The 22739-nt window shown below is 40.7% G+C and overlaps 1 protein-coding gene across 3 annotated transcripts in view; it reads left to right on the top strand.

Annotated features, from left to right (window-relative positions):
* Positions 1-22739, top strand: part of hmcn1 (hemicentin 1) — a 607098-nt gene that overhangs the window by 92999 nt on the left and 491360 nt on the right. For all 3 annotated transcript variants that reach the window (XM_087990747.1, XM_043699541.2, XM_087990748.1), the window contains exons 3-4: positions 2659-2817; positions 8192-8314. In XM_087990747.1, coding sequence (XP_087846873.1) covers positions 2659-2817; positions 8192-8314 — 282 coding nt within the window. The remainder of the gene's footprint in view (positions 1-2658; positions 2818-8191; positions 8315-22739) is intronic.

Here is a 22739-nt window from a genome sequence, read left to right as displayed (position 1 = left end):
ATGGGAAGAGCAGTCTTGGCCACCCCATAACAATGTAACCGTAATTTGTATCTCTTAATTGGAGATCCTCGGATCATTATTCTAACCCTTCAGCTTTGCAGTTTTGATTTCCCTTTGAATTAAATTTACGTTTTGACCAGAGATTCTTGAACATCTAACCTTCAGCCACCTTCCTGACCAGCGATTATTGTAGTTTTGACTTCTGTTTACTGCTAAGCTAGATTTGTTGGAGCCCAAATATGTTCTAGCTATAACTCCACTTTGCTCCATCTGTTCTTTCTTAAAACTATACTATCGTATTTGGTACTTAATGAGATGTGCACTTCAGAAATTTTCTTGACATCATATCCTAAAATTCATAAATCATCCCAATAATACATACAAATTAAGACTTCAGTACATATCAGTTTGATCATTTAAGACTCATTAATTGCCAAAAGGTGAAGTCTAACAAGAGGAAAGGGAGGTAGAGAGGAATAAGGTCTTAGGGAGGAAATTCCAGAACTTAAGGTTGAAGACGCAGCCATTAATGATGAAGCTATTAAAACTGTTGATGCTTGTGAGTGCAGAATTAGCAAATGCAGACATCTAAGTTGTGAAGAATGTGGAAGTTATAATAACAGGCAGAAGAAGCCAAAAGGATTAATTTGATTCTCATAGCTTTTGTAACAAATTAGGGATAATTTGGATCTCCATCTAATTGAAAAGGTTAGTGACATAGATGTTGGTCAAAATACTGTAATTCTGTTAGCAGTGAAATTAATGATTATTATACTAGCTGTTGTTTTGAACCATCCAGTTAACAGTGCATAGAATTTTCTGATTCTTTAATTGCTTTTAAATTATGATGTAAAGATGTATTGAATAGGACCAGCCTAAAGAATCCAATGAAATTCATTGTAATGAAATATTCAATGAATGTCACACATTCTTGTAAGGGATAATTTCTTGATGATACAATTTTAACAAAATTCTCTCTTTGGCAGTCCAAGTTACAAACTTGAAGAAAACGAAGAAGTAAAAAATACCTTACAAATATCTATTTTAATTTAATTATGATATCTGCTAATCTCATTCAAATATAACACTACTGGGATGTTTAATCAAGAGCTACATTATATTCTGAATGGCATAGTTAGCAGCTAGAGTGTGAAAATGAGCTTTATTGATTCAACATTTAGTCCCTGGTTTATGAGGATTTGGCTGAACTGAGATAGAGTGGCTTTTTTGGTGCCAGTTAAGTTATGGAAGGAAAAATCAATCAGGATTCCTTCATCTTGTCATTTGTAGTGAGCCTTTTCTGAAGGGCATGTGTTATATGCCTTGGGAGGGAACTGGCTCAAGCTCAGTTCTGATGCATTCTCTTCTGTTATAAAGGCAGCTGGCACATTGCCATGGCTCACAGTTCGAGTTACTCTTTCAGAAAAGTTGTCAGATGAGCTGGAGTGAGAATTGAGTAGGAAGAGATTTGGCATTGGACTTTAAGAAAAATATTTGTTGGAAATAGCTTCTGTGAAGAGTCATAGAGTCATACAGCATGGAACCAGACCCTTCAGCCCAACTCATCCATGCCAACCAAGTTTCCCCAAACTAAACTAGTCTCATTTGCCTCTGTTTGGCCCAAATTCCTCCAAAACTTTCCTAATCATATACCTTTCCAAATGTCTTTTAAATGTTGTAACTGTACCTGCCTCGACCACTTCCTCTAGCAGTTACATTTCATGTATGAACCACCCTCTGTGTGAAAACATTGCCTCTCAGGTCCTTTTTAAACCTTTCTCCTCTCACCTTAAAATTATGCTCTCCGGTCCCCCCCCCCCGGGGAAAAGACTTTTGCTATTCACCTTATCTATGTCCCTCATGACATTATACACCACTACAAGGTCACCCTCAACCTCCTATATTTCAATGAAAAAAGTCCGAGCTTGTCCAGCCTCTCCTTATAACTCAAACCCTCCAGTCCACTCAATATCCTGGTAAATCTTTTCTGAACCCTCTCCAGTTTAATAACATCCTCCTTGTAACAGGGTGATCAGAACAGCACACAGTACTTCAAAAATAGCTCACCAACAGCCTGTACAACTGCAACTTGAAGTACCAACTCCTATACTCAGGTTTGAGCAATAAAGGCAAGCGTGCTGAATGCCTTGTTTACCACTATCTACCTGTGATGTAACGTTCAAAGGTCTATGTACCTGACCCCCAGGTGTCTCTGTTTCACAACAGTTCCTAAGGCATTACAATTAATTATATAAATCCTGTCGTTGTTCGTCTTACCATAATGGAACATCTCGCTGTTATCTAAATTAAACTCCATTTGCCATTCCTTGGCCCATTGGCTCAATTGATCAAGATCCCTTTGTAAACTTAGAGAACCTTTCTCACTGTCTACTACACAACCACTTTTGGAGTCATCGACACAATAAATCTTTCATCAAAACTGGTAAAAGGTCATTCTCCTGAAAACTTGGCTCATTTTCTGTCTCACTGATGGAGCTTGACCTTCTGAGTATTTCTGGCATTTTCTGATTTTATTGCAGATTTCCAGCAGCTGCAGTATTTTATTTTCCAGAGATAATTAAGTCAGCTTCACTGATCCTTGTAGAAAGCTGGAGTCAATTTTGTTGATGTAACTTCTTTCTTGTTGATTCAAAACAGGGTGGTGGTGATTGCCCAGAAATGAGCATTGCTGCAATCAAGATTGCATTGGAAATTTCCCTTCCTGGATCGTTCATCTACGTCTTCACAGATGCACGGTCGAAGGACTACAGGCTCACTCATGATGTTCTGCAGCTTATCCAACAAAAGCAGTCTCAAGTGAGTCGTGAACACAATACACTACACTCTTGAGTTTTGTGGGAAATTTTGAGAACATTGAGGGATGATACAATATACAAATGATATACTTCCTATGGAACCACAGAACCTAGGAGCCGAATCAAACCATTCAGTCCATTGAGTCTGCTCCCCAATTCAATGAGATTTTGGTTATTCTAAATCCACAACTCAAATTGCCTGCTTTTTTCCTGAGAACTCTTGTTTATCTGACTGATTTAAAAAAAATCTGTCTGTCTCATTTCAATATGCTTAATGAATCAGACACTGTAGCCCACTGTGGGATAGAATTCCATAAATCAACTACATCTGAGAAGATTTTCCTCATCAACTCTCTTAAAAGAGTAACCCCTTGTTCTGTGATGATACCTTCTGGTCCTAGATGCTTCCATAAGGGGAAATAAACGTTTTTTGTATCTAACCCATCAAATCCAGAAAAAAATATTGAATGTTTCAATTAGCTTGTCTCTCATTCTTCTAAATTCCAATCAGTACAAGCTCAGCCTGCTCAACTTCTCGAAAGACAGTCCCTCCATACCCAGGATTAGCCTAATGATCCTTCTGTAGACTGTCTTCAATGTCAGCATTCCTTTCTAAGGGTCCCAAAAACTGTTCACAGTATTCTAACTTAGGTCTGTTGAATGCCTTGTATAGTTTTAGGAAAACCACCCCATTTTTATATTCTATTACCTTTGTCTTTGACCATCCTGAAAATTAATACTCCCCTACCTTAACCCAACTCTGTCCTGTATTGCTTTCCCAATCCTCTATCTCTGCTAATTTCCTACCTCCACCACCATGGGCTTTTATGGTACCTTATCAGTGCCCTCTGAAGAATCTTTTCTCTAAGTTGTTAATAAAAATTGAAAAGCACAGTTGTCCTACTCTCTTCTGTGTTTCACAACAACTGTTGTCCATTCTTATACATACGAACGACCATTGTCTGCCTTTCAATTGTGTATCAGTTTGGCCCTATTTATCCAACAAATGTATTTCATGAATCAACATACATGGAACAGTGGCAATGCATTTCTAAAATACATTGACTTAATGTAGAATGAGACAAGATGTGTACAAGAATATTTTCTGATTTAGTATGTGGATGTACCTACTAGAGAAGGAGCAAAACTTGACCTACTCTTGGAAAATAAGCCAGAGCAGGTGACTAAGGTGTCAATGGGGGGGGGCACTTTGGGGCTAGTGATCATATTCTATTAGTTTTAAAATAGTGATGGGAAAGGATAGATGGGATCAAAAAGTTAAAGTTCTAAATTGGAGGAAGGCCAATTTTGACAGATTGGGAGTGGATATTCACAGGTAAAGGGACAGCTGGAAAGTGCGAAGCCTTCAAAAATGAGATGAGAGTCCAGACATAGTATGTTCCTATTCAGTTGAAAAGCAAGGCTGTTAGGTGTAGGGAATGCGGGATGACTAGCGAAATTGAGGTTTTGGTCAAGAAAAAGAAGGAAGCATATGCCAGGTATAGACAACAGGGATTGGGTGAATCCCTAGAAGAATATAAAGACATTAGGAGCATACTTAAACGGGAAATCAGGAGGGCAAAAGGGGGCATGAGATAGCTTTAGCAAATAGGGTTAAGGAGAATCCAAAGGGACTTTATAAATACATTAAGGACAAAAGAGTAACTAGGGAGAGAATCGGGCCCCTCAAAGATCAGCAAGGTGGCCTTTGTGTGAAACTGCAGGAGATGGGTGAGATACTAAATGAGTATTTTGCATCAGTGATCATTGTGGAGAAAGGTATTGAAGCTTTGGAATATGGAAGATATTGAAGAAGTAACTTAGGGATATAAATAACAACATCTTGAAAAATGTCCATATCACAGAGGAGGAGGTGCTGGATGTCTTAAAAAGCATAAAGGTAGATCAGGTCCCAGGACTTGATCTTTGTGGGAAGCGAGGGAAGTGATTACTGGGCCCTTTGCTGAGATATTTATATAATCGATAGTCACAGGTGAGGTGCTGGAAGACTGGAGGTTGGCTAACGTGGTGCCACTATTTAGGGAAGGTGGTAAGGAAAAGCCAGGGAACTATAGACCAGTGAGCCTGATATCAGTGGTGAGCAAGTTGATTGAGCTTCTTGAAGAAGTAACAAAGAGGATTTATGAGGGCAGAGCAGTTGGTGTGATCTATATGGACTTCAGTAAGGTGTTTGACAAAGTTCTGCATTTCATACTGGTTAACAATGTTAGATCACATTGAGAACTAGCTATTTGGATAAAGAACTGCCTCGAAGGTAGGAGACAGAGGGTGGTGTTAGAGGATTGCTTTTAAGACTGGAGGTCTGTGACCAGCAGTGTGCCACAAGTCACAGGTGTTGGGTCCACTGCATTTAGTCTTTATGTAAATGATTTTGATGTGAACCTAAGAGATATGGTTAGTAAGTTTGCAGATGACACCAAAATTGGAGGTGTAGTGGACAGCAAAGAATGTTACCTCAGAGTACGATGGGATCATGATCAGATGGAGTTTAATTTAGACAATGTGAGGTGCTGCATTTTGGAAAGGCCAATCAGGGCAGGACTTAATGGTAAGGTCCTGGGGTGTGTTGCTGAACAAAGGGACCTTGGAGTGCAGGTTCATAGTTCCTTGAAAGTGGAGTTTCAGGTAGAAAGGACAGTGAATAAGACATTTGGTATGCTTGCCTTTATTGAGTGCATTGAGTATAGGAGTTGGGAGGTCATGCTGCTGCTGTACAGAACATTGATTAGGCCATTTTTAGAATACTGCGTGCAATTGTAGTTTCTGAGCTATCAGAAGGATGTTGTGAAACGCGAAAGGATTCAGAAAAGATTTACAAGGATGTTGCCAGGATTGGAGAGTTTGAGCTATAGAGAGAGGCTGTATAGGCTGGGGCTATTTTCCCTGGAGCGTTGGAGGGTGAGAGGTGACCTTATAAAGATTTATAAAATCATGAGGGGCATGGATAGAATGAATATCCAAGGTCCTTTCTCCAGGGTAGTGGAGACCAGAACGAGAGGGCATAGGTTTAGGACGAGAGGGAAAAGATTTAAAAGTGACCTAAGGGGCAATCTTTTCACATAAAGATATGGAATGAGGAAGTGGTGGAGTCATTCAGTTACAATACTTAAAAGGCATCTGGATGGGTATATGAATAGGAAGGGTTTAGATGGGCCAAATGCTGGCAAATAGGACTCAATTAATTTAGGATATCTTTTCAGCATAGACAAGTTGGAACAAAGGGTCTGTTTCCATGCTGTATATCTCTATGACCCTGTGCAGAAGGAGGAATACAGCGGTATTTTTTGTGAACAAGTAAGAAGTAGTGAAGGCTTTTATCACCCAATATTCTCAGATTTTGAATTGTACAATCCAAGTGTAGAATAAAACTGCCAGTGCATTGTCTAAAATGGTAAAAATTTGTTTCTTCACTAATATTGGTAAAAAGTGATGTGTAATGTGCCTTATTTTGATGAAGAGCCTGATCATACAAATATAAATATTCTCATTTTTTGTACAAAGCCTTTTAGAGATAAATTGTCCTTTTTGTGCCGGCAAGGCCAGTTTTGAGCTGTGGAAACTCTCCATCTAACAAGCAATCCAAGCTGTTGAAACTAATTTCAATTAGGATTTTTACAGTTAGGAGGAATAGGAAACTTTCATTCCATCAAATAGTCATCAGAATTTGAATCTTAATTTCTCATTAATTGAGTCATTTTTGTTTTAAGTTGCTTTACAATTATTTGTTTTTGGCTTATTCATAGCATTGCTGATACCCAAGAAACGTGATAATTTGGCAGCCATTGATTTTTTCCAATTGTCTGGATGAGTCAGTGCAGAGCTGTATTTGTTTACCCAGAAAGCCTCCAGTTAATCTGAGGAAGCAGGAGTGGTTAATGCAAAGACTGGGAACCTCTATTACTGAGGTACATCAGTTAAAACATTCAGATAGTGTTGAAATACAAAATTGTGTTGCAAACTTTGCACTTGGACCTAAATCAAGATTTCTGTGGATTATATTATATAAAAATTATTGGGCTATTGCTTCCTATACACCAAATACAAGATTTAGCTATTGTGCTGGGAGCAGAGGTCAGTAATAGACCTTGGGGGAATATATTTTGTTGTCACCTCATCTGAAGTTCAGACCCATGCAGATGGAAACAAAACATTTATATCAAAACTTGATTTGAAACAATTGTAATGTTGTAGTGGGACTGCTTTGGAAGTGATCTGCATGGGAGAATTCTGCTGAGCTAGTTTATATAATTTTCTGGAACTCTTTGAACAAATCAAATTCCCTAGCAATTTAAAAACAAAACATGTTTTCGGAAGTTGTCAGCCAGATAATTTGGTTGGTCATCTCGCCATGGAATAAATAATAACCGTGTATGTTTTCTCAGTGTCTCTTGTGCATTGTGCATTGGCAAACTAATCCAGAAAACGCAGAGTTGTCTAATGGCCCACACATTACTCAATCCGGAATAGCTTCACTGTTTCTGTATTAATTTATGGAGGCAAAAACAAAGGATCAGTTTGGTGCTCAAGTTTTGGCTTGTCAAGCATCATCTCTTATTTATACAGTCATATACAATCATATTGGCTCGTGGCTGCTAATAGTAGCATTCACCTTCAGTTAAAATGCAATTCAAGTATTAGGCATAGAAAATGCATGCGTAGTTTTCTTCTATATAATTTTCCTCTTCCAGTCTCTCTACTACATTATGCACCACTGCATTATCTCAGTATGGTTAGTGGTTGTGTGCTACATTTGCCTCTGTATCCTGTCCAAATGGAAGGTTAACCAAGGCTCTCCTTGTTGGTTTTAATCTAAGGACTTTGGTGGAAAATTTTCTAGCTTGATTCTGAGTTTTAATTTATCTATGGAGGTATACTATGATAATATTGCTTGTTAGAACTCATTGTTCACCCTTGCATAAAAAGGACTGTTGAACTGATCATGGCCGTTGAGAATTACTGGTGCCTACTAAACTATAACTTTGAAACTGAGTCATTGCTTTCAGTAAAGGAGAGTTAAAGGAAGAAAATGAAGAAACATTGGAAGGTGGAAGTAATTTCTATCCTTCAGAGGTAGATTCCATCACATTACAGATTCATTTTTAAGTATCAGAAGTATTATGAAAAATTTAATGTTGCTATTATATTTTAGTACCTAACGTCAGGTAGATAAAAATAAAAGAGAAGGATGCTTATAGGAAAGGGCCATAAAACTGATTTCTTCAAACACTCTTTTTACTTTAATACTAATTGAAGGATGAGATATATTCAGTCGTAATGGTGGAAAGGTCTGAAATTAATATAAACAACCCACTTGTATTCAGATTGTTTGTTTGTTTATTTTCCCTTTTCTACAGGTGGTATTTGTACTAACTGGGGACTGCGGTGATCGAAGCCATGTTGGTTACAAAGTATATGAGGAAATTGCTTCCACAAGTTCTGGTCAAGTATTTCATCTTGACAAGAAGCAAGTGAATGAGGTAAAGTAGGAAATAGAGATGCTTACAGTATGGGGGGATGTGTCACTTCAGTAAAGTAACACAGCTTTTGAGAAAACAGATTATCAATTAAACTTAAAAATTATCACCAGCATTTGTGTTTATTATATTATATTTGTGTTTATATTAAATAGATATTGTAACATTTATTTTGTCTTCTTTTTCCATCCTTGCTATGTTGAAACCAGACTCACCATACCATCTTCTAATCTAACTAATTTTTTTTCCATGTTCCTCAAAAGAGTTTCTCGGTGATTTTCCTAGCTATAAATTTGAAAATCTCAAGTTTGGATCATAGCATCATTATCTTGATTTTCCTTGCCTCTCTTTCAATTATTTCAATGCCGGTAGCATTGAGCACTATAGGCTCCTTGAGTAGCTTTCAAAACAAAAAAGAACATACTTCTGTGTCTTTTAGCAACGCATCAAAACCATCAGAATCTTTTCAGTTTTATCAGTCATTTTATGAAGTTTAGGTACCCAATTATATTATGTTCCAGTAATCAGTGTTGCAGTAACAATTAGGATGTACATGTTCCTAGTGCATAGGTTTGATTTGCCAGCTAATACAACTTGCTCATAGATGGTACTACGTCAGTGACCACAGAGCATGCTGGACATAAAAGTAGAAACGCTTTTGAGATTGACATTTAAAGCAGGAAGCCGACAGATCATATCATCAGATCAATGGAAGAATTGCAAGTGGTCTCCAGAAATGCACTGGAGTTTGAATAGGTCAAAATTCAAGGGGATCATGGTGACATACAGGTATGTCATGTAAGTCAGAGGCTCAAGAACTAACTTCCTTTTTGGGTTGTGATTCAAATAAGTTGTAGGTGCCATGCATGGAATGTATCTACCAGGTCTAACTAGTTTTATTTCTTGTACAAGGGTTCACAGTTATCTCGAGGAATTGAGATTTTGGTGTTTGGAGGTGAGATTTATAGTTAGGAGGGAAAAAAGCAATTGGGAACAGGATGAGATCAGATTAATCTGAGAAGTCACTAGTGGTCCTATGAACTTCATGTTAGGTACCCAATTAGGTACCCAAAAGATCTGGAAATACTTGTTGGAGTTTGCACTGAAGTAACTCCACAGAGGCCAGTAGCTATCACCAAGTCACCCTTTGTTTACACATGAACAGTCCATGACTGTATAGTCTCATTCAGAGTCGGCTCCCAGAGTGTTGTCACCTCTGACACTCTCTTTTCTTATATGTCAGCCAGGGCTCCCTAGTTATACCAGAATAACAGCCCCAATCAGGTAAGTCACACTCCAGCTGCCTGACCTTGTTGCAATCACTGCATCCCTGCCCCACTGAGTCTAAGGACATAGGGCATTTCTTTAACTTGGAGAACCTCCTGGGGCATTTTAGCACTAGATTAGGTCCCTCTGACTTTGCCTCCAATACAGGTGGTGTGTCATGCATGGGACCTTGTCCCTTGTGCCTGGAGCACTTTGGTAAAATTTCACACCCTTATGGCAGCAAAGGCGTTGAAGTGGCTACATCTGTCACGTCCATCTCTAATTCTGAGGATTCGTGTGGAATGAACTTCCGGAGGAAGTGGTGGATGTGGGTACAGGTAGAACGTTTAATAGATATTTAGATAACTACACAAATAGCAAATGTTTTGTGGGATATTGGCCAAGTGCAGGCAGGTGGGACTAGGTTATTTTGGGATTGTGATCATCATGGACTGTTTGGACTGAAGGGCCTGTTTCCATGATATATGACTCATCAACGCTTGACAGAGAAGGTGAACCCATGAGTTCTGGCAGCTTTTCTGACTGTTCCAAGGAGCAGGGCACATTTGCTCCAAACCGTTTGTGAATTCGCAGCCTTCATATGGCCCACCTCCTTGTTCAGGACTTCATAACTGCCCAAACTTTATATGTCACTAGTCCTGATTTCATGTTGGTCATGCAGGGCTATTTCTGTGATTGTTACACCAAATTTTGCCTCACTTGGTGGAGTCTTGTGTCTGGCACTGACATTCCTGATGCCGTATTACATTGCTCCCACCAGTCCAGGAAGTTCAGCCTTACCCTGGTGTGGAGCCTCCTTGGCGTCTAGCAAGGCCGTAGGCTGTTTCTTCAAGTCAGCCTTCAAAGTTTGGACTGCTCTTTCTGCCAGGCTGTTGGATGATGAGAGGCATGGAGCTGCCCTGGTGTGTTAAATACCATTCGAATTTAAGAAATAACCAAATTCCCTGCTGGTAAACCATGGCCTGTTTTCTGTGACCAACACTTCTGGGATTCCATGTATCAAAAAAGATGAGCGCAATTTTACTGTTGTTGTCCTTGTGTTTGACAAGCGCATGTCCAACCACTTTGGGTTGCATCTACAATGACCAAGAACAGTAAATCCATGAAAGCACCTGCATAATCGATGTGCAGCTGAGCCCAAGGTTTACTCTGCCATTCCCACGAAAGTGAAGGAGCTGCTGGTGATTATTTTTGCCTTGTTAGCACTTTGGGCGCTGCCCCACCAACACAGCTAACCCTGCATCCAATCTTGGCCACCAGAATTTGCTTCTCACCAACATTTTCATTTTAGACCCTGGTGGAGTTCAGTCAGTATTTGATGGTGACCTTTGCTCAGTACAATTACTCTAGCTCCCCATAACAGTGTGCCATCCTCTACTGTGAGTTTGTTTCTCCGGGTCCAAAAAGTTTTCAATTCTAGTTGTGACAGTTCTTTGTTTTCCCCCATCATCATCAGTTGTTTTGGGTTTTGAAAGGACTAGATCTTTGTGTCCAACTCTGATAAAGTCAGCTGTGACTGGGAATGTGTCCAGAAATTTAATACCATTACAGACTCTTCGATTGGGGGTGTCACCAGCGATGTATATGGTAATGGGAGGCAGCTCAATGCTTTTGCTTCTCGGCCTCCTGCGGTACTGAATATGAGAGCCCACTGCTGATGTTGGCCTGAAGCTATGGGTGGCATTGCCTTGTCCTTTTTCAACCGAACAAGTAAGGGTTTGTGGTCTGTGATTGTCACAAGTTTTTGTTCATAAAGGAATTGGTGGAACTTCCTGACTCCAAACCTGCCATTATATTTGAATTTTCTATAATAACTTACCAGCCCAAGAAATGACCTAAGGTATTGGACAGACATGGGAGCCAGGGCACCTTTGATTGCCTTCACTTTATCTTCCAGTGGGAGTAACCTCGTCTTGCCAGCTCTGTAGCCCAAGTAGGCTGCTTTGGGGGACTTAGTAAACACATTTTTCCTGTTTAGACATGTGCCTGGTTTGGAAAAATGCCGTAGGACTATATTCAAGTTCTCTAAGTGTTCTTTATTAGTTTTCCTTGTTATTACATCTGGATAAATGATGACCTAAGGTAGACCTTGCAAATTGTCTGCTGAAAAACTGAACAGGATGACGATATCCCAAATGGCAGTCTTATTTATTGGTAGAGCACCTATCAAACATCAGCCAATCTAAACAAACACAGGAGTGTGGATCTAAAATGAGCACATGAAATTCATTTCAGCAGGCACATTGATGTTGAATTTTAATTGCATAAAACCAGATTTAAATTATCTTCCAGTTTTGCTTGTTTTCTTTCTCTGAGGAATACAGTATATTATTCCACTTTTAAGGAAGACTGTGATTATTTTTCTTTGTCCACTGTAATCAAGCCGTCTAATCTTCCACACTGACATATATTTGTGTACAGAGAATTTAAAGATTTTGCATTATATTTTTGAGGTGAAGTCAAAGGCTGAGTTTTATCCGAATATTCAGGTTTTCATTTGCTGCCATAAATTATTGGGTTCTTGCACTGGAATTATTTTAAAGAAAAGTGACTGACACGATCAATGAAAGCAATATATCATTGGCAGCAGTGCTGAATCCAGATAAGTGGATTAAAGACTTGCCAAGTATTGTTTTCCTTAGTAATTATACATATCATGACCGAGCCAACTACTTCTTCAGCAATTGAGTATTCTGAAGATAACAACAGGCAAGCTTAAATTTAAGCTTCTTTTCATGCAATGAAAAACCTTGCGTGTTTGTTGTATGTCACACTTGAAATGTGAACAAAGTTATATTTTTTTAAGTGCCCCGACAGGATGTAGAAGCTTCCAATGGCCAAATTGCTTCTGCATTCAGCCTTTATGTTCCCCTGCAAATAATCCTTATAATGCAATAAACATAATCATGTGGAAAGGACATTGAAGGTTTGCCAGTACAATTGCCCATTTCATCCTATTCTGCACTGAACAGCCATCACCAAACTCAGCATTGTATCTCTGTCCAGCATTGTTTTGTGTCTGGAACTACTGTCTTCCTCAGCCTCACTCGATTGCTAACTCTCTCTGTGCTCCTTGCGAGTGCTGCGATAAATTTTGTGCTGCATAATTTTTCTTTATTACACATTCCCTTCCCCTCTAACAGTGTATTCTGATGCATGCCTTCACTATCACTAACTTGGAGATATTTTAATTTTTTCAAATGCAATTGTTTCGGTGATTTGTGCATATTCAGTGTGGACTGTACCTCTGGAAAGTACATCACATGGTTCCATTCTTAAATGTTGTACAGTTGCAGAATCCCACCATGTGTATTCCCAAAGTTACTGTCAAGATTAATGGAGAAATGTCAATGATGAGGGATGGTGAGCTCAGCTGATCAGAGCACAGAGCTTAAAAATGTCGATTGCATATGTTTCGTGTCATATTGGCTGAGGTAATGGTTTTTTTTGGCCTGCCTCTCCAATTTGACTTGTTGTAGTATCATGGCATAAATGAACCATAATCAGCAAGCCTTGAACAATAAGCGTGCTACATTGAGGGAGAGAGGAGAGCATGATGGTGAACAGAACTGACAGTTTTGCTGTCATTATTATATCAGTATTCAGCCTCATAAGCTAGAATTTGATGTGTAAGTGATGGTTAATCTGACAATATCCACTGTTACTTGTGTATTTTGTGGAAAATTCTAAATCCTCCTGTGGGAGATGTCCTGCTTCTCTGAGCTGTACCAAAATGGCATCTGCCTCACCAGAAATAATTTTTTTTTTCCTTTCTGCATGTGATTCACCATTAGCTTCGTTAATCTAATTGACATTTCCCGATTCAGGCTTTGCATTGCTCATGAAAATATTCATGTTGAAGAGATAATGGGTGAATTGTTTGTGGTTTCCAAAGCTCCTAGATTTAGAATTATTCCAATGAATTGGAAGTTAACAAAAGTATCACTACTAAGCAAGAAAGAAGGGAGAGAGCAAACCAGGAACTGGCAAGATAATGACTCAGAAGCAAAGAGATCAGTGACACACCTGTGTGGAGGTCAGGAGGATTAAAAGAATCAACAAGAGCAGAAAGGTCACATTTTCCTTGGATAATGGCAGGAATTATAGTTTTCTATGGAGCCAAGGCCACTGCAGTGTGGGAGGAAGAAATGTGGAAGCATAATAATGATTGGGGATTCATGGTATAGGGGACTAGACAAACATTCTGTGGCCATAGACATGACTGCCAGGGTCAAGGATGTCATAGAAGAGGCGCAGAATATTTTGAAGATGGGTGGGTGCTAGATGTCATGGTCCATGCTGGGACCAATGATGTAGGATGTCCTGCAAGCAGACTTCAAGGAATTAAGTCAGAAGTAGAAAAACACATCTTTCAAGGCAGTAATTTCTAGATTTCTCCAGATGTCATGCAGTAGTGACTATAGGAATAGAAGAATAGAACAGATGAAAATGTGGCTGGAGTGATGGTGAAGCAGGGAGGGATTTAGATTATGAGATCTACACAAGCTGGATGTATTATATTTGAATAGGAACAGAACTCCCAACATGCGTGCGGGGAGGTTTGATAATGCTATGGGGTTGGATTTAAAGTAGATTTGGAAGAATGATGTGATCCTGATAACAGTTTGGAACTGAGAAGCAGAGATAGAATTACAAGTTTAAATCCTACTAACAAAAAGGAAATACAAGTTACATGAGAAATGAGTTTAGCAAGGCTAAATGAAATGTATTTTACTACAAGGAGCATGACAAAACTGGAATTAAAAATCTACTGATGTCCATGAAATTATTGTTGATTGTTGGAAAAACTCATCTGGTTCACTTTCAGGGAAGGAAACAAAGCATCTCAACCTGGTCTGGCCTACGTGTGACTCCAGACCCACAGCAATGTGGTTGACTCTCAATTCCCCTCTGAAATGGCCTAGCAAACCACTCATTTGTATTAATTATTGCAAAGTTTCAAACAAATTAAACCTGGCATTGACCTAGGCTCTGGAAAAGCCTTGTGGACCCTGCAAAGTCCTCCTTGCTAACATCAGTGCATTGAGTATATGAGTGGGAAGTCATGTTGTAGCTGTACAGGATATTGGTTTGGCCACTATTGGAATATTGCATTCATTTCTAGTCTCCCTGTTATAGGAAGGACATTGTGAACCCTGAAAGGGTTCAGGAAAAAAAATGAAGATGTTGCCAAGGTTGGAGAGTTTAAGCTATAGGGAGAGGCTGAATAGGCTGGGGCTGTTTCCCTTGGAGTGTCAAAGGCTGAGGGGTGAACCTTAGAGGTTTATGAAATCATGAGGGCCATGGATAGGATAAATAGACAAGATCTTTTCCCTGGGGTGGGGGAGTCCAGAACTAGAGGGCATATGTTTAAGATAAGAGGGGAAAGATATAAAAGGGACCTAAGGGTCAACATTTTCATGCAGAGGTTAGTGCATTTATGGGATTAAGCTGCCAGACGAACAGATGGAGGCTGGTACAATTGCAACATTTAAAAGGCATCTGGATGGGTATATGAATAGGAAGGGTTTACAGGGATATGGGCCAAATGCTGGCAAATGGTGCTAGATTAATTTAGGATATCTGGTCAGCATGGACGAGTTGGACCAAAGGATCAGTTTCCATGCTGTATATGTCAATGATTCTATGACTCTATCTGGGGGCAAGTGCCAAAATGGGGAGAGCTGTCTCACAGACTAGCCAAGCAACAGCCTGACATAGTCAAACTCACGGAATCATATCTTACACACAATGTCCCAGGCACCACCATCATCATCCCTGGATATGCCCTGTGCCACTGGCAGGACGGCCCTGGCATCGGTAGCAGCACAGCGATATACAAAGGGGAGGGAGTTGTCCTGGGAGTCTTCAGCATTGACTCTGGATGCCAAACAGTTAAACATGGACAAGGAAACCTCCTGCTGATTACCATGTACCATTTACTCTCAGGTGATGAATCAGTACTCCTTCATGTTGAACAACACTTAGAGGAAGCATTGAGGATGGCAAGTGCAGAAGCTACACTCTGGGTGTGGGATTTAAATGAGAGTGGCTGTTAGACTGAGTCTGTGATAGATGGAAAGAGAAATCAAGGGGTAAAAACATACTTTACCTCATCCTTACCAATCTGCCAGCTGCATGACTGGTATCAGTAAGAGCAAGAGTACTTGTGGAGACAAAGTCTCATCTTCACAACAAGAATAACCTTTGTGTTGTGTGGTATGATTGCCACGCTAAACGGGACAGATTTTGAGCAGATCTAGCAATGCAAAACTAGGCATCCCTGAGGTTCTGTGGGCCATCAACAGCAGCAAAATTGTATTCCAGCACAATCCTGGAGTAAGCTCTTGGCCCAGCATATCCCCCACTCAACTATTATCATCAAGCCAAAGGACCAACCCTGGTTCAATGGAGAGTGCAGGAGGGCATGTTAGGAGCAGCACCTGAAGATGAGGTGTCAACCTAGTGAAGACACCAAACAGGACTCCTTGCATGCCAAAAAGCTTAAGCAGTAAGTGATAGACAGAGCTTAGTGATCGGATCTGATCTAAGCTGTGCAGTTCTGCCATATCCAGTCGTCAATGGTGGTGGATGATTAGACAACTCACTAGAGAAGGACACTCCACAATATCCCCATCCTCAATGATGGAAGAGCCCAGTGCATCAGTGCAAAAATTAAGGCTGAAGCATTCACAGTAATATTCATCCAGAAGTGCCAGGTGGATGATCCATCTCTGCCTACTCCAGTGGTCCTCAGCATGACAGATACCATTAGCCAATTCGATTCAGTCCACATGATATCAAGAAATGGTTGGAGACACTGAATACTACAAAGGCTACAGCCCTGTCAACAGTCTGGCAATAGTACTCCCGAACTTGCCCTTCCCCTCACCAAGCTGTTCTAGTAAAGTGACAACACTGGCATCTACCTGACAATGTGGAATATTGCACAGGTATGTCCTGTAAAAAAAAAGAAAAATACAGGACAAATCTAACCTGGCCAATTACCACCCCACAAGTCTACTCTTAATCATCAGTAAAATGATGAAAGGCATCATCAACAGTGCTATCAAGCAGCACCTACTCAGTGATGCCCAGTTTGGGTTCCGCCAAGATCCCTCAGCTCCTGACCTCATTACAACCTTGGTTCAAACACGGACAAAAGAGCTAAATTCCAGAGGGGAGGTGAGAGTGACAGCCTTTGACATCATGACTGCATTTGACAACATCAAGGAGCCCTAGCAAAACTGGAATCAATGGGTGCCGGGGGCAAGCTATCCAGGTAGCTGGATACAAAACTGACACAGATGAAGATGGTGGTTGTTGTTGGAGATCAGTTATCTCAGCATCAGGACAACTCTGCAGGCATTCCTCAGGGTAGTGTCCTGTGCCCAACCATCGTCAGCTGCTTCATCAATGATTGTCCCTCTGTCATAAGATCAGAAGTAGGGATATTCACTGATGATTGCACAATGTTCAGCACTATTTGCTACTCCTCACACTGAAGCAGTCTATGTACAAATGCAATAAAATTTGAACAATATTCAGGCTTGGGCTGACAAGTAGCAAGTAACATTTGTAATAGGCAAATGCCAGGCAATGGTAATCGCTAATAAGAGACCATCTAACCACCATTTTGACATTCAGTGGTGTTACTATCACTGAATCCCCCATTATCAACATCCTGGGGGGTTATCATTGACCAGAAACTCAACTGGACTCATCATATAAACTCAGTGGCTATAAGAGCAGGTCAGAGGCTAGGAATACTGTGATGAGTAACTCACCTGCTGTCTCCCTAAAGCCAGTCTTCTGTCTGCAGCACACAGTCAGGAGTGTGATTAAATATTCCCCACTTGCTTGGATGAGTGCACTCCCAACAACACTCAGGAAACTTGACACCATCTAAGACAAAGTAGCCTACCTGACTGGGACTACATTTACAAGCATCTACTCCCTCCACCACTGATGCTCAGTAGCAGCAGTGTGCACTATATACAATTTGCACTGCAGAAATTCGCCAAAGATCTTCAGACAGCATCTTCCACATTCACAACCACTTTAGAACATAGAACATAGAACAATACAGCACAGAATAGGCCCTTCGGCCCACGATGTTGTGCCGAACATTTGTCCTAGCTTAAGCACCCATCCATGTACCTATCCAATTGCCGCTTAAAGGTCACCAAAGACTTTATCTAGAAGTCAAAGGCAACAAATACGTGGGAAGGGCATCATCTTCAGGTTCCCCTCCCAGCCACTCACCATCCTGACTTGGAAATGTATTGCTGTTCCTTGAGTGTCGCTGGGTGAAAATCCTGGAATTCCTTCCCTAATGGCATTATGGTTCAATCCACAGCAGGTGCACTGCAGCAATTCAAGGCAGCTCACCGCCACCTTCTCAAAGGGCGGCATAGTAGCTCAGTAGTGAGTACTGCTGCCCCACAGCACCGGGGATTGAGGTTCGATTCCCATCTCTGGCGACTGTATGTGTGGAGTTTGCACATTCTCCCCAGGTGCTCCGGTTTCCTCCCACAGTCCAAAGATGTGCGGGCCAGGTGAATTGGCCATGCTAAATTGCCTATAGAGTTAGATGCATTAGTCAGGGGTAAATATAGGGGAATGGGTCTGGGTGGGTTACTCTTTGGAGGGTTGGTGTGTACTTGTTGGGCCAAATGGCTTGTTTCCACACTGTAGGGCATCTTAAACAAAAAGTAGGAGTAGGCAATAAGTACTGGCTAGCCAGCGATGCCCACGTCCCACAAATGAATAAATTTAAAAATAGAATAATACAGGCGTGTGGAAGTGTGATAGCATAGCCCAAGACATGACTGAAAGAGGGACAGGATTAACAGCTCAACATTCCTGATTATACGGTATTCCAAGATGATAGAAAGTGGATAGAAGAGGAGGTAGTGTTACAGTATTGATCAAGGAATCAACTATAACAGTGAGAAGAGATGATGTCCTCGAGGAATCATCAAATGGGACTATTGAAGTAAAAAATGCCACAGTGTGTGTAGGTCGCCAAACAGTTAAGAAGCAATAAAGGATTAAGTATATAATCAAAGAACTGTATGGATAATAAGGCAGTCAAGGGGGATTCTGTTTACGCAAATATTAACTAGGATAGTTTTAGTTTGCAAGATAAGGAGGGAGCAAGCTTCCTAAATTAGAAAGTTTCTCCTGAATTCAGCCAGTATGTAGAAAGTGCAACAAGGGAAGGGACAGTTTTGGACCTAATATTCTGAAGTAAGCCCAGGCAGTTGGAAGGCGAATCAGTAAGGGTAAACGTTTTGGTGATAGTAACTGTAACTCAGTTAGATTTAGGATAGATATGGAAAAAGATCAGGATGGGCCAGGAGTAAGAGTTATAAATTGAGGAAAGGTGAATTTTATTAAAATACAATTTGGCACAAGTGAGGTGCTTGGTCCAGATACATATCAAAGCAATGGGAGACTCTGAAGGAGAATACAGTGAAAATACATGGTAAGCATGTTCCTGTAAAGACAAAGGGTGGGGCCAAGACCAGAGAATCCTGATGTCAAGGAACTTAAAGGTTAGAATTAAGATAAAAGAGAAATTTATTGCAAATACTGAAGTCTCAATGTAACAGTAACCCAGAAGAGTTTAAAAACTACAGGGAGAATTTGGAAGGAAATCATGAAATCTAAGAGTGCCTGAAAATGCTTTGGCAAGTAAAGTAAATGAAAACTCAAAAATATTTTTAAAATATATAAAGGGCATGAGAATAACTAGGAGAAATGTACAGTCCATTAGGAACCATAGAGGAAATCCATGTGTGAACCCAGGGATGTCAATGAATACTTTGCATCAGTCTTTGGTCTGGAAAAAGATAGACATCAGGGTGGAGGACGGTGAAATATTAGAAAAAAATTGAGAGATAGAGAGAGAAGTACTAGCTGGGTTAGCAGGCTCCATAATGGTCAAATCCACAGACCTGGGTGAGATGTCTCCCAGGCTGATGAGGGAGGCAAGGAAGGGGTCATTAAATGGGTATAGATTTAAAGTAAGACATAGGAGGCTAAGAGGACAATTGAGAATTATTTTTACTCAGTATTTGGAGTCTAGAACTCATTGCCAAAAGGGTGGTTGCAGGAAGTCAGAAACTTCCATATCATTTGAGCAATATTGCCAATGCCAACAGCTGGTAAATAGGATTAGTATTGTCAGATCTTTGTCGAGATGGGCTGAATGGTCTCTTGTGCTTTAAAGTCTATGAAGTTACTGGAATACATTATACAATCACACATTCAAATTAGGAGCAAAATTAAACCATTCAGTCCTTCCAGAATGCTTTGCCATTTAACAAGACAATGACTGATCAGTTTATTTACCCAGTTCCATATTCCCATCTATGTCCGAATAACCTTTGATTCCCTTGACCAACAAGAATCTTTCTGACACTACTTTAAAAAAACTCAATAACTCTGTCTCCATTGCCTTCTCAGGCAGAATTCCAAAATTCTTCAACCCTGAGAGAAAAAGTTCCCTTATCTCAGTCCTAATAAGGCAACCTCTAATTTTAGAACTGTGTCCCTGAGTTTTGGACTTGTCCACAAGAGTAAGTGTCCTTTCTACACCCACCTTATCAAGACCATGTAAATGAGACTTTGCCAGATAGTGACTGAGATGGAGTAATGAAGAATTTGGTTCAATGTGGGAATTTAGGGTAGAGGGAGAAAGAATTATTGTAAGAGGTGAGTAGTAATAGAAAGAAGGTGCGGATCAGGTCTGCCTGTCCTGATTCGTGGCAACGAGACAATAGATATACATGGAAGGAAGCTGATTAAACAAAAAAGCCCCAAAAAACTACAGATGCTGGAAATCAGAAAAAACCTTCCTCTACTTCTGTTTCCATTTTCTGGGGATAGGCTGTCCACCAAATCCACTACAAATCCACTGGCTCCCACAGTTACTTTGACTATAAATCATCACATCCTGCTTTCTGTAAAGACTCTATTCCATTCACCCAATTCTTCTGTTTCCATCCCATCTGTTCTATGGCGCCAACGTCGACAAGGAGGCCTCCAAAACATTGTCCTCCTTCCTCAACTGAGGATTTCCCACACTGCGGTTGATAGGGCCTTCAGCCATGTCCTATTCATCTCCCGTACTTCAGCCCTCAACCCATCTCTTCTCTCCCTCAACAGTGATAAGCACCCCTATATCCCCACTTTCCATCCCACCAGCATCCACATCCAGAAGATTAGCCACTATTTCAGCCACCTCCAGTGAGATGCCACCACAAAACACACATTACCCTCCCCTACCTTGTCAGCTTTCCGTAGGGACCGCTCCCCCAGAGACACTTCATCCATTGCTCCTCCACGCAAACACCTCTCTACATCCCATAACACCCTCATGCAGTTGCAGAAGGCATAACACCTGCCCATTTACTTCTCCCCTCATCACTGTCCAATACCCCAGACACACTTTGCAGATGAAGCAGCAATTTACCTGCACTTCACTCAATCTAGTCTACTGTATTCACTGCACACAATGTTGTCTCCTCGGCATTGGAGAGATGAAGTACAGACTGGACAACTGCTTTGCAGGATCTCCATGTTCTGTCTGCAAAAATTACCCTGAGCTTCTGGTTGTCTGCCACTATATTCCTTGGCCAACATCTGTGTCGCAGGCTTGCTGCAGTGCTCCAGCTAAGCTCAGAACACAGCACTTCCTTTTCTACTTGGGTATGCTGTAGCCTTCAGGACTAAATAGCGAATTCAACAATTTTGGAGCTTGAGCACCATTTCCCATGTCCTTACTGCAATCCCCACATACCAGGCATGTGATCACATGAGCTGCTACAGCATACAATGCATTATCAGCTATTAATTGTCCCAATTAGCAGCTGTTCATTCTCCCAGGCTGGCTTTTACTCATTCCTTTGTTTGCCCAACTGTTTTTCCTCTCGAAGTTCCATTTCTGCCTATTGTTTACTCCTCACTGCTCTCCCCTTCCATACCCCATCTTTAACATATATACCAACCCTTTCCTTGCTACTATGCTGAAGAAGAGTCACCGGACCTGAAGCATTAACTTTACTTTCTCTTTACATGTGCTGACAGACCTGCTGAGTTTTTCCAGCATATGCCCATCCAGATGGCTTTTAAATATAGTAATTGTACCAGCCTCTTCCGCCTCCTCTGGCAGTTCATTCCATACGTGCACCATCCTCTGCATGAAAAAGTTGCCCCTTAGGTCCCTTTCATCCTTCACCCTAAACCTATGCCCTGTAATTTTGGACTACTCCACCTTGGGGAAAATATCTTGTCTATTTACCAAATCCATGCACCTCATAATTTTATAAATCTTTTATAAGGTCACCTCTCAGCCTGTTATGCTCCATGGAAAACAGCTCCAGCCTATTCAGCCTCTCCCTATAGCTCAAATCCCCCAAACCTGGCAACATCCTTGTAAATCTTTTCTGAACCCTTTCAAGGTTCACAACATCCTTCCTATAGCAGGGAGGCAGGAATTGCACAGCCTACACAATTATGAAAATTGGGATTGGTTAAAAGTCATTAAAGTACCTAATTAGCCATGATCATATTGAATGGCTGGGTAGGCTGAATAGGTTAATTGGCTTATTCCTGTTCCTATCTTATTAACTTGACTCATCTCTCATTCTTTCTAAACTCAAGAAAACAAGCCTAGCCTGTCCAATATTTCTTAAGTCATCTGCTCTGGCAAACCTTCTCTGAATCACCTCCAATACATTTCCTTCCTTAAATAATGAGACCAGAATTGCAGTTATTCAAGAACAAAAACAGAAATTGCTAGAAAAGCTCAGCAAGTCTGGCAGCATATGTGAAGAGAAAGTTAATGTTTTGTGTCAGCTCCATTTATACTTCTCCATTTATACTTTGCCAACATCATCAAAGACCTTGCCCATCCTGGTACTTCTCTCTTCCAACCTCTTCCATCAGAAGATACAGAAGCTTGGATGTGCACCACCAGGTTGGTGTCGTTCAAGAACAGCTTCTTTCCTGATGTTATTAGACTGGTAAATGAACTTCTCTAACTTCAAATAATGTTGACCTTGCTACTGTTGGTCCTGCTTTATGTACCTTCTGGAGAGCTATAACCTTGTATGCCTGTTTCTGTCCAAGC

Source organism: Chiloscyllium plagiosum, unplaced genomic scaffold, assembly GCF_037043375.1.
Source record: "Chiloscyllium plagiosum isolate Xiang-an unplaced genomic scaffold, Cpla_swu_hap1 HiC_scaffold_9, whole genome shotgun sequence".
NCBI lineage: Eukaryota > Metazoa > Chordata > Chondrichthyes > Orectolobiformes > Hemiscylliidae > Chiloscyllium > Chiloscyllium plagiosum.
This window is presented reverse-complemented; position numbering and strand designations above follow the sequence as displayed.